The 12,005-nt window shown below is 44.0% G+C and overlaps 1 protein-coding gene across 9 annotated transcripts in view; it reads right to left on the bottom strand.

Annotated features, from left to right (window-relative positions):
* The window catches only part of GALNT11 (polypeptide N-acetylgalactosaminyltransferase 11), a 43,511-nt gene that overhangs the window by 24,909 nt on the left and 6,597 nt on the right, over positions 1 to 12,005 (bottom strand). For 7 of the 9 annotated variants that reach the window (XM_084507340.1, XM_084507346.1, XM_084507347.1 and 4 more), the window contains exon 2: positions 2,965 to 3,297. In XM_084507340.1, the coding sequence (XP_084363466.1) occupies positions 2,965 to 3,259 (295 nt within the window). In that variant the 5' untranslated portion in view covers positions 3,260 to 3,297. Of the gene's footprint in view, positions 1 to 2,964; positions 3,298 to 8,967; positions 9,145 to 11,813; positions 11,979 to 12,005 lie in introns of those variants that run through there. The other 2 variants (XM_084507342.1, XM_084507344.1) reach the window with 2 other exon arrangements.

Here is a 12,005-nt window from a genome sequence, read left to right as displayed (position 1 = left end):
AGCAGATATCACATAACTTATCTCCTTCCACCCTGCTCATCATCTACTTCAGACCCAAAATCTGCAAAAAGAAAAAAAAAGTTAACAAGGTAGTCCTCGCTTACATACAGCCTGAAGAACAGATTTCACAGAGCCATGGACTAATTGAGGTTGGAAGGGACATCTGGGTTAACTGCTCAAAGCAGGTCCACCTACGTCAGGTTGCTGAGAGCTTGCCCGCTTAAGCTTTGAAAGCCTCCAGTACCTCCAAAAACAGAATCAACAACTCTGTCCCTGTTCAAGCACCTGACCACCACTGCACTGATTTTATTTTTCCCCCCTCTTGTCTAACCAAATCACCTTATCTTAATTTCTTATCATAACCCCTTGCAACACCAGCAGGAGCCTGGCTGCACCTTCTTTATAGCCTCCCATTAAGATGGTTTTGACAGCAATAAAATTTCACCTCTTTGTTTTTATTCTGCTTTAGAGAGAAGGCAATCTCAGCTTGTCCTCACACCTCACATTCTCCCGTTTTCAACATCTATGCAAAAGCCAGAGAAAACATTAAAGAAAATGGAAGGAAGACCATATAAAAAATGTAAATGAAGAAAGCATCAGAACTGAGGACAAATCCTGGCTGGCCCTCAGAGCACAGCTGTGTCACCAGTAGATGTGTTTCAGAAACAAGATCTACCTGTAGCTACAAAATCACCTTCAAGATCACCATTTACCATTCCCACCCTGGTGCTTTTAGTCTCAAGTACAAAAAATAACATGGCCAGGCTGTACCACACGGAGCAAAAATGAGGGCCTGATGTGTGCAGAGCAGCTGAGGCCTCTTGGTTTGTTCAGCCCAGAGCAGAGCAGGCTGAGGGGAGGCCTCATGGCGGCCTGCAGCTCCCTCACGAGGGGAGTGGAGGGGCAGGCGCTGAGCTCTGCTCTCTGGGGACAGCGACAGGACCCGAGGGGACGGCATGGAGCTGGGACAGGGGAGGGTCAGGCACAGTGCCCAGGGCAGTGGCCACAGCACTGAGGCTGACAGAGATCAAGTGTTTAGGACACTGCCCTCAGACACAGGGTCTGGTTTTGGGTGGTTCTGCGTGGAGCCAGGAGTTGGACTCAATGATCCTGGTGGGTCCCTTCCCACCTGGGATACTTTGTGATTCTAAATCTTGTCACAACAGCAATATCTTTCTTCCAGCATCAGGTTTAAGGGGATAAAGCAGCCCTCCTTTGAACTACATGCATTTCCAGCGTGAGGTTTCCAGCTTATCAATTCAGACACCCAGCTCAATCATTCCTACATGCTCAGTGTCACAGGAACACCATGACACTGGGTCAACTTAAAACATCTCCTTGACACAAAGTACAAGCTTAAACACATACCAAATGCTTCATTCGACAATCCTTCCATACCCGACCACTGATTACTTCCTTCTGATCTTCTGAATATAGACTAGAAGGAATGCTAATGCTTTTAAAACATCCTTATGAAGAACAACATCCAAAACACATGCAAAAGGCCTGAAAGATTTCAGTCCAAACAGCAGATACAGGCCCTTGGAAAATAAGGTTTGCAACGGAAACATTTCAGGCTTTACTTCAGCAGAATTATTTGGGTTTCACAAGTTTATAAAGAAGACTTCATCCCATCAGATCGGTGGTTTTGGCTATCATATGCCAATATTTTTTTTTTTATTTTTTTTTTTTTTGCTTTGCGTGTTTATCACTGCAACACCCAACAGGGACAGGAAGCCTTTTCCTGCAGCACCTGATTTAATTCACACAGAGAGCCAGCTGTCTCCCGATGATTCACGTACAACTTATCCTGGCACCATAAATCCCCTTGGCTTCCACCAGCCAAACCAGTCACTCTGTTTAAAGATCAAGGGACTTCTCAGTCAAAAAGCTCTAATTTCTTTCCTGGCCAGCACTGAATAGCTGGAAAGAAACAGCCACCTCTGGACTGGCTTTCACGTCACTTGGCTCTCGTGGGTTTTGCAGCGAGCTGATAAACATTTGAAATGCCACGAGGCAATGCAAGTTGGCATTTCTGTTCTGGAGGGCGTTTTTCCACATATGCACGCAACTCATGAGCTGAAGTTTGGCAAAGGCCTACAAATTTTTGAAGCTGGTGATGCAGTATTCAAAAGTAATGACAAAAGACCTCAGTCAGATGTAAGTATTAAACTCCTGGTATGGAGGATACTATGCCATAATTCCCAAAAAAACAGCAGATACTGATACTGTGGTGCTCAACGTGTACCTCCAGACTTCAAGAAAGTTTGCAGGCTAACGCAACACAAATTCAAAACACAGCAGAGAACAACACTAAGCTGTAAGCAGTTAAATAAACAAAGCATTTTAGCTTGGAAGACGAACTCAAATCGTCTCATTGACGAAATATGTTCCAACAAAACACGCAGACCTTTGTTGGTACAAAATAAGCAAGACTTGGTCCTCACCACTGTCATCTCAATCAATCTTTCATTGTAATTTTGTTCCCCACACATTTTTTCTCGTTGATTTCATACTCCAAGGATGTTCTTCTCATCAATGGGTCCTCTTCATTGTGTATTGTTATCAAGCTATTTTTAATTGTTGCATACAATCAGAGCTCCTCTGTGGGGAGTAAAAGTTCATGTATTTCAACCCAATCAATATAGGAGCAAGATATGAAAGAAGATTCTGGAAGTTTCAATGTATTCAAGAACTACATCAAGGGCAGACACCCTGCTGCAATCCAGTCCTCAATAACACACAGCACAGCTGTAAGTGTTAGGAACAGTATATTTTGTATCACACACAGTAGAATAAATTTCAAATAATTTCTAGTTAAGGGAGCCACTAGCACTATCTACATTTTAACACCAAAACTACTTCATTACACAATTTGCACCAGGAACCCTTTACATTTGAAACCTTCAAATTCCATTGCTGCTACTGTTTTCAGTTTTGTCACCAACACCGAAAAGCACTTACCCATTTCAGGAGAGAAGTCTACCTCCCCCTTCACTGGGTCCTGGACATGATTTCCAAGAGGATTTCCAATCTTATTCTCTTTCTGTTGCAATTCAGGTAAATGAACTGGCCCCCGGGTAAAACGGGGATAGAATTTTTTTGGAAATGGCCTCTGAGGTTCCAGCCCCTTGACGGGCACATTCTTGAAGGACTGATTTTCTTCACTGAAGTTGAAATAAACAAAGAGCAGAAGTGTCCAGGTCACTGATGTGAAAAGGCACCCATAGCAGAAATAGCGAAGCGTGACACTTCCCATTGTAGACTTAGCATCGTTGAGGACCCATTCTCAATTACCTGAAAGAGAATAAAAATACATTCAGAGCACTGCCTGTTAACTCCTGAGGTTTTCCCCTAGGAAGTTCATACACAGAAGAAGAAAAGAGCAACAAGCTCCCAGGTAATTCACTGGCTTCCTGCAGACTCTGGAGGAGATGCCCGCCTAGAGCTGAAAGGAAGCAAACCAGCCCTGAGTTGTGCTGTAGGCATCCCTCCACTTACAGCACTTTTGCAAAGTATTTTACAAGTTCCTAAAGCTAGCAAATCCCTGGAATGAAGCACATGAAACTGGTCATAAAGTTGTATTTACAGCCCCAGAGATTCAGGTAAACTTTTTGGAGTTTCTCATGTCTAAACAAGGCTCATTTCCCAAAACTGTGAAAAAAAAATAACTCAAAGTATTAGATTTCTCTCATCATTATCTAAACAGAATGAATTTTTTGCACAGTAGTCAGGAAAATATTTAACCACCTTTTAATTAGTGAAATGCTTGTATTAAGAAAAAGTATTGGGGGTGGGGGTCAGGGCTTTACACTAATGCATTTCTCAGACTTCTCAAGAAATTGGAAACAACCAGAAGTCTTCAGGTCAGCCTGGCAAAGAACAGACCACAACAACATTTACGAGCACAGCTTATTCCCTTCTCAATATGGAAAACTACTAAACAGAAGTAGAAGGTGCTCACGATCCCAGAGAAATCTATAAAGATCCCACTTATTTTGGCAGCCCAATTCCGAGTCCTAAGTGACCTGCATCCAAAAATTCAAAGTCCACTTTCACAGACCGCACCGAGTCATTCTTTCCCTTCCAGAAAGGAAGACTTCCACAAAGTAAAATAAAGGAGAAAAACAACTCCTCGAAAATAATTTACCTGTTATTGTCACCACGTCCAACTTCCTCACTTCTGCAAGGGAACAATCTATGCAGCAGTTAAGCCCAAGGAGCTTAAAAAGGTCTTAAACAGGGTTTAAATCTCACGCTGACCCCGCGCACAGATGAATCGCATGCCCTGTGGAACAGGCTCTCTAACGCTGTCACACACAAATCTTGCTGCTTAACTGCAGGGCCGTGAAATTGGTCAGGCAACAAATGCCCTGGGGCTAAAATGATTAAAAAAACCCTCTCATTCTAGCTAGCAGAAGGGGTTTACCAGCTGGAGAGATGCAGATCACCGATCCCCAGTACCTCACTGCCTGTGCAAACTGTGGTCAGTCACCATAACCAAGGTGAATCCAGGCTCAGAAAAAGCACAGGAGGCTGCAAAGGACCAAGATTAGATAAACAGCTACGTCCTCCCATCATAGTAATTCTTCCTGCCAGACAGCCTGCAGACAATTAATACTTATCCTAGAAGATGATCTGGGGGCTTGCCAGCTTTTTCTCACAGGGCCACGAGAAGGTCAGCTGCTGTCCAACTTGTCCAAGGCGAATATTCCGCTCCTCAAAGCCTCTAGAATTGTTTTCTTGTTCGCTATGGTAACACAGATGCACAGCCCCGCATCGTGGCACACACTTGCACAGCAGACTGAGCTGTTCTAACCCCACAGCTTTTCATTTTTGTCTCCAACCTTTTCATTTGGGAGCTATGGAGGCACACACCGACACGGCAGCTTGCACAGGAGAGCCAAATCTCACCCTTGCTGTCCCAGCTAAGGGATAAGCAGAGCCCAGAACGGAACAGCATCTCCCCAGCCTCTCGGATGCGTTTCACAGATCTGTTTTGGTGCTGCTGAGGCACTTCCAGCCACACCAAAGCACATTTGCTGTGTCCAAGATCAGACGTATTCAGATGAAAAAGGAAGGGATGAAATGAGTGATCACCAGAGCGAGAAGTTTGCTGTACATCCCTTCCATCTCCAGCAAGCCCTTGGAGAGGGCTGACAGCACACTCTTGGACACCTACCAGATCACTGCTACAGCAGCAACAAATATAAACCTAAGCCCGATAGCATTTCCACATGTTCTTTCCTAGGGCAGGACTGCTTCACCTTCCTTTCCCCTCCTTTGCTGTTCTGCAGCTTGGTGAAAGGTACAAAGGTTGAAATGCCGCATTTAAAATAAATGCCAGAACCTCCACGATGCAGAAAACCAGGCCCTTTCAGTAGCTTGCTATTCAACCAAGACATTGGGTAATGCATTTGGCAGGAGAACGCAGACTCATTATTTATTTGCTTTAAGATCCACAAGTTTTGTCAGAGGCTTCGTTTTGGAGGCAGGGTGGAAAAAAAAGTGAACGCTGCCCAGCAGGGCTTATTAGCTTACCTGATTTACCAACACGTGAGCATTTACATGACTGTTCTCTGATGATTTCAACCATTTCTACCACTTCAACAGCAGCAGAAGTCACGGTCTGAATCAGTGCTGTATGCTCCAGTCTTAAATCAACCACGATGTCTCTCTCAGGTCTGTGTTAGTGATGAGGCAGCAGCATGTTTTCAAGTCCTAAACAGCACCAGTCCTGCTTGGGACCTGTCCCGAGGGACCAGGAGAGCATTCAGCCCTACCTTTCTGTACGTGGCTCTCCAGAGGGAGGACTGAACACTTACACTGGTCACAAGGACCCAGAGGAAACAGTCACGGACGCCTCCACTTCCACCTTGCCATCCTCCCTATCCAGGGCACTCTTCTGCAAGCCATTTGGACCCAGCGAATGAACTTACCCTGCCCAGCTCCTTTCCATCCTGTGCTGTGAAGTTCTCCAGCAAACACTTTGCTGCTTTACCAACAACTGTCTCCAGCTGCCTATGCGCTGTCACAGCCCGCCGGTGGCTGTCTAAAAACATCCATCCTCTCCCAGCTGGTTTCTCCAAGCAGGATTTGAAAACTTCAAAGCCAAACTTTTTTTTTTCCCGTTCCCCCAAAGCGTTGGTATCCTTCTCAACCCAGATACGATCTTTTTCTCATGCTGCTTGTGTGTTTTTGAATTTAGCAGCCCTAAACCCCTGGTAACACAAGCAGAACTAGCAGGTTTACATAGTTAGATAGAAACTAACTCAAAAAGCAGATTTGTTATCCAGACAATGTCCATGTGCTCATAAGAATATTTTTCACCAGTGTAGTAAGTACAGTAATACCCAATGCAGTCACCATAAAATTGCTATTTGGACAGGACAGTTAAAACCTATTTTTATCTATTTAATCAAATGCAAGCAAAAATAGCAATTACCATCTAAAAGAATCAACACCTCTATGGTTTAAACATATCAAGAATAATTTAATAATGCAGTTCCTCACCGATTTTACATGTAATTCAGATTAGATCTGAAGGATCTAAAGTGTTTTACCTCTCAATTTCTGGAAAGCAGCAGCTGCCAAGAGAAAGTTTCCGAACTACTTCAAGCATTTCTTTCCCAGAAACGCATGCAGGGAATGAACATCCAGACTGAACAGAAGACATTTCCTCCCCATCAGCAACATCGGAGCTGTCACAGCAACTAATAAATAAATCACACCTTGAAGTATCTCACAAGCCTTCATCAACATTCACAACAAAGCAGCAATGCAAGGGATTTAAGGCTGTTTGCACTGGGCTACTTAGGAACCCCATCAGAACGGACGGACATAATCCATAATCCAGACAGGCATAAATCATCCGAGGTGGCAGCATCTCCTGCATCAGGAAATTAGTCTGTTTTGGAGGCAACTGCTGTGACCGGAAAGGAAAAGAAGTCCATGCTCTTAAGAGCTACCCCTGGTATCAGCTCAGAAGAGATGGTGTTTGTAATGCTCAGTATTTGGGGCATTTCTAACAAATATCCTGATTTACAGTCTTTCCATTTTGACTGTTATATGTATTGTCTGACAGTTATCCCACTTTGACAGAGCCTTGGATTTAAGTTTGCACAACGGAATGCCAGAAATAAAATATTCCTCTCTAATCCCCACAAATTCCAGTTCAGAAATCCCAGTTCCTTGCACAAGCAGTAAATCATTTATACCTCTCCTTTAAAAAAAAAAAAAAAAAAAGGATAATTAAGTATAAGTAACTTAGCAAAACTCTCCAAAAGTCAATCAATAGCGGACATGATAAAAAAATGCAGGAGCCTACCTGCCTGAGTCAAGCTTCAGGGATTACTGTGCAATAGGGTTCTCCACATCTCACCAACTTCTTGTAGGGTTCTTATAGAGCCAGCAGGAAATCCAACCCACACATCAAGCCCGCTAACATTTACATTTAATAACTGGCCCAACAATTACACCCTGTTCTCGCAGACAGCCTGGAAGAGCGCCGTTAGGAACCTGCGCAGCTCTCACACTGCCCCAATGTACGAGCCTTCAGTGTTTGTCAGGAAAAAAATGCCAGCCACATTTCACAGTATTTTGGCTTAAAGAGCCTGCAGCTACTTTTCCTCTCCGTCCAGCCACTGCTTAAACACCAACATCTGCTTGGATTAACCTCAGCAGTTTAGTAAACACACCGTATGACTGGATGGTTCAGGACTGCCAGAATTTATGTTTGTCAGAGGTCAAGCAGAGGATCAGATTAACCTCAAGATTTTTTGAAGCAGCAGTCAGAATTATTTGAGAAAACCTGAAACTCTGCTTGTAGTTTGTCCAAGAACAGCTTTTCTTTAAAAAAATAAAGTACGGGGATGACAGAGATACAACTCATACTGCCCAGACTTCCTGCAAGACTGCCTGCGTGTTTTGGACCTCTATTAAGGCAGGGAACAGATATGCATAATCCTTATTTTTTAAAGAGCATTCTAGTGAAATATCATTAAACTAATTTTTATCTCACTACAAAGCATCAGGATAAACTGCCACATGACCTTCTACAGCTGCTTTTAATTTTTAATTCATTGTTTATCGGGGGGCAGGGTGAGAAGCAGAACAAGAAGATAAGGTAACACTATTTACAAATGCAGATTTTGCTCTTGCAATGGCCTTAACTCTTTACACATTTCTCAGCCTCCAAGATGTGACAGCTACCATCGCTGCTCTTCCCAAGAAGCCTCGGTGTGACCAGGCTTTCCCATTTTCTTGTTGGCTCACTGGCAACCAGCATTAGCAGCACATCGAACAGAGGCCGGATTAGGAAGCTGCAGCACTCCGGTAATGCACCCATCACACAAACAGATGGCATTCCCCACAGCTGCTGTGGTTTCGTGAAACTATTTGTTGTTCTTCTATGTTCCAGGCATCCCTTACATTGCTAATAGTCACCAGGGAGAGATGGTTACTAGACAAGCGAGATGACAAAGGGACACCTCAGGCTGCTTTTCCTGCAGGGTTTTATGGGCTCCAGCACACATTGCTAGAAGGAATGCACATTCAGGACACAAGTTAGAGACATTTCTAATTTAAAAGCTAAACCTAACAAAAATCTAATTTAACAGCTTACAAAAAACCTCTTACTGGACTATTTCAGCACAAGATTTGATCTACCTGCCTGCTTGCTTTCAGTCAAAACCAGCCATTAATTTTTGACCTCACAGAAGGGACGGGTCATCAGACTTTCTGAATCAAGTGGCTCTTCCTGACACAACCCAGGCATGTAACTGCTCACATAAAGGCTGTTTGGAGAAACAGGCCTCAAGAAGGCTCAGCACGGCCAAAAGCTGGGACAGAAACTCCCCAGCTGATGACACAGCTTGGAGAACCCAGGAGATGCAGCGTATGGGCTGCAACAACCAGAGCACTGCTGGGGATGTGGGCACACCACCCCTGTAGGACCACGGTACCCACCTGGGGATTTTCCAGAACGTCAGTAAACTGGAGCGAGCTCACCAGAGGCCACCAAGATGGTCACGAGCTGGAGCATTTGCTTTGCGATGGCTCTGGAGCTGCTAACAGCAGCCTGCTGGTACCTGCAGGGATGTGAGCAGGAAAGAAGAGCCGGGCTGTCCACCGAGGTGCAAGTTGGAAGAAGGAAAGAGCTAAAAACAAGGCTGATAGACCTTCAGTCACAGCAACCCTCACGCAGAGAAATACGCTGCAGACCACGGGCTGTCCTGTTGTATAAGATCGTTTCTCCCTTTCATTTTAATGAGATGACATACCCAAATCTATTTTTAATGAGCCACTGCAAGTCACTTCGAAATGCAAATGTAAAAGGTTTGGGAGCCAACAGTTTAGTCATTTCAGCACAGCTACAGAAATCCGTGTCACACCAGCTAAAATAAATCCTGCTGAAATCAACATGTTGCAGAAAAATCATCTTAAAATACCAATGATGTTCTTTATACTTTATAGACAGAAAGACAGAGAGCTTTGTTGCATGAATTGCTGAAGACCTAAGAAATTATGAGTATACACGTCTGAAAAACGTAGTGTTTTATAATATTTTATTTAAATTATAGTTTTAGGTTCCCACTCCTACTTTTATCACTGTCAAATGACTCCCTTGTAGCATATACTGATGGGGAGTTCAGTTTTTGGACTTTAACCACAGATGGATAAATCATGAAGATTTAAAAATAGTGGTATGCAAACGATATAATGAATGCCTCCTCCAGGAACATAACTTCTCTTATCAAGCTTTTCGGAATTTCTAAACGCCCATAGGAAAGCTTTGCTTAAAAGGCTGCCACACTGAAGTGAATGGGAACATTTTTCTTTTTTCAAAGTTTCCATTTCAAATATTTCCTTACTGAAGAAGGTATTTTAAGATTTCTTCAGCATCTTTCACTTCAAAGCATGCTGGATTTTCTTTTTGTTGATAACAAACAACACTCTCCCTACATATTTCTCCTGTCCAAGGAGAGTATTTCAAAAAAGGTTCTCATTTATGGATACAGTTTTCATGCAAAAAACAGCTAGAAGTTTGGAATGAAGAATCACAGAATCACAGAATCACAGAATTTTCTAGGTTGGAAGAGACCTCAAGGTCATCGAGTCCAACCTCCAACCTAACGCTAACAGCCCTCCACTAAACCATATCCCTAAGCTCTACATCTAAGCTTCTTTTGAAGACTTCCAGGGATGGTGACTCCACCACTTCCCTGGGCAGCCTGTTCCAATGCCTCACAACCCTTTCTGTAAAGAAGTTCTTCCTAACATCTAACCTAAAACTCCCCTGGCTCAACTTAAGCCCATTCCCCCTCGTCCTGTCACCAGGCACGTGGGAGAACAGGCCAACCCCCACCTCTCTACAGCCTCCCTTGAGGTACCTAAAAAGAGCGATAAGGTCACCCCTGAGCCTCCTCTTCTCCAGGCTGAACAAGCCCAGCTCCCTCAGCCGCTCCTCGTAGGACTTGTTCTCCAGGCCCCTCACCAGCTTCGTCGCCCTTCTCTGCACCCGCTCAAGCACCTCGATGTCCTTCTTGTAGCGAGGGGCCCAAAACTGAACACAGTACTCGAGGTGCGGCCTCACCAGAGCTGAGTACAGGGGGACGATCACCTCCCTAGCCCTGCTGGTCACGCTGTTCCTAATACAAGCCAGGATGCCGTTGGCCTTCTTGGCCACCTGAGCACACTGCTGGCTCATATTCAGCCGACTGTCCACCATCACTCCCAGGTCCTTCTCTGCCTGGCAGCTTTCCAACCATTCCTCTCCCAGCCTGTAGCTCTGCTTGGGGTTATTGCGCCCCAGGTGCAGGACCCGGCACTTGGCCTTGTTAAACTTCATGCAGTTGACCTCAGCCCATCGGTGCAGCCTATCCAGATCCTCCTGCAGAGCTTTCCTACCCTCAAGCAGATAAGAAGTTTCATAAGAGTCAGGATCTCTCATTAACGATCAACCTAACAGAACACCAGTTTGGGTTAAAAACAACCCTAAATTGGAAATTCGCATAGCAGTCCAGTTTGTGATTACAGACAGCAAGTACACTTGGATTAGACAGTTAAGTTAATCAAAATCCCAGTGCTCAACACTGAATAAATAAGGGCTATACTGTGGACAGCTTCATGCTGCTGCAGTGTCCTCTTTCCCGTTCTCCCCTCCAAAAGCTACTTGTTTCCCAAAGTAAAAGTGCACACATGGCATTAGGGGGATCTCCAACAAACATGCTGCACCGTAGGGCTGCTCTGCTGGATGTTGCTTTCAGCCATCTGGCATAGAAATACATGTCATGCAGTTCATGGACTCCTAAAAATACCTTCTTCCTTTTAGTTGCTGATATTTGTTTTCTGCCAATTGAAACAATGAGATTTTCTTCTCATTGGCAAAGCCAGCTTTCAGGGAAGCCAGAATTTTGCTTTTGTGTTGTCTCCCAAGAAAGGTGCATGCACTTTGCAGTGCAGCTCTTCCTTCTCACGTATAGCTTAGAAAATGTCAGGATTAAAAATAAAACCATGCCGACAATTCCTATTTCAATGCATCTCTCAGATTAAAAGATCCATGTATCTAAATGTTAGTTTAAAAAAAACCTCCAGCACTATATATAAATGCAAAAGGTAAGCGAGCTTACAAGGTCAACTACACACAAGTAAGCTGCTTAATACCTTTTCCAAATGTTTAAAACCTACCTAGCTCTTCCTTGCATATCACGTCTGCAAAGCTCACCAAAATAAGAGTAAAAATACAGATGTGCATGCAAAATAAGTAGATAAGAAATCCTTCTACACGAACAGCTGAACAGAAAAACGCTCACCTTCTTCCAGAAGAGTCGGCACTAAAGAAGCAGTGCAAGGTTACATCGTGAAAACACATTCACTGCAGTAGCAGTCAAATCCAGTTGGTGTCTTCATTCTCAGTGAACAATAAAACGCTGAGCCTGAAACTTAACACTTTGCTGCTGAGCACCGCTTCCAAGTCCTTACTGGAAACAGGGTAACAAACACAA

The sequence above is a fragment of the Aythya ferina genome (genome assembly GCF_964211825.1).
Source record: "Aythya ferina genome assembly, chromosome: 2".
Lineage (NCBI taxonomy): Eukaryota > Metazoa > Chordata > Aves > Anseriformes > Anatidae > Aythya > Aythya ferina.
Note: the sequence above shows the minus strand (reverse complement) of the source record. Positions and strands in the feature narration are given on the sequence as shown.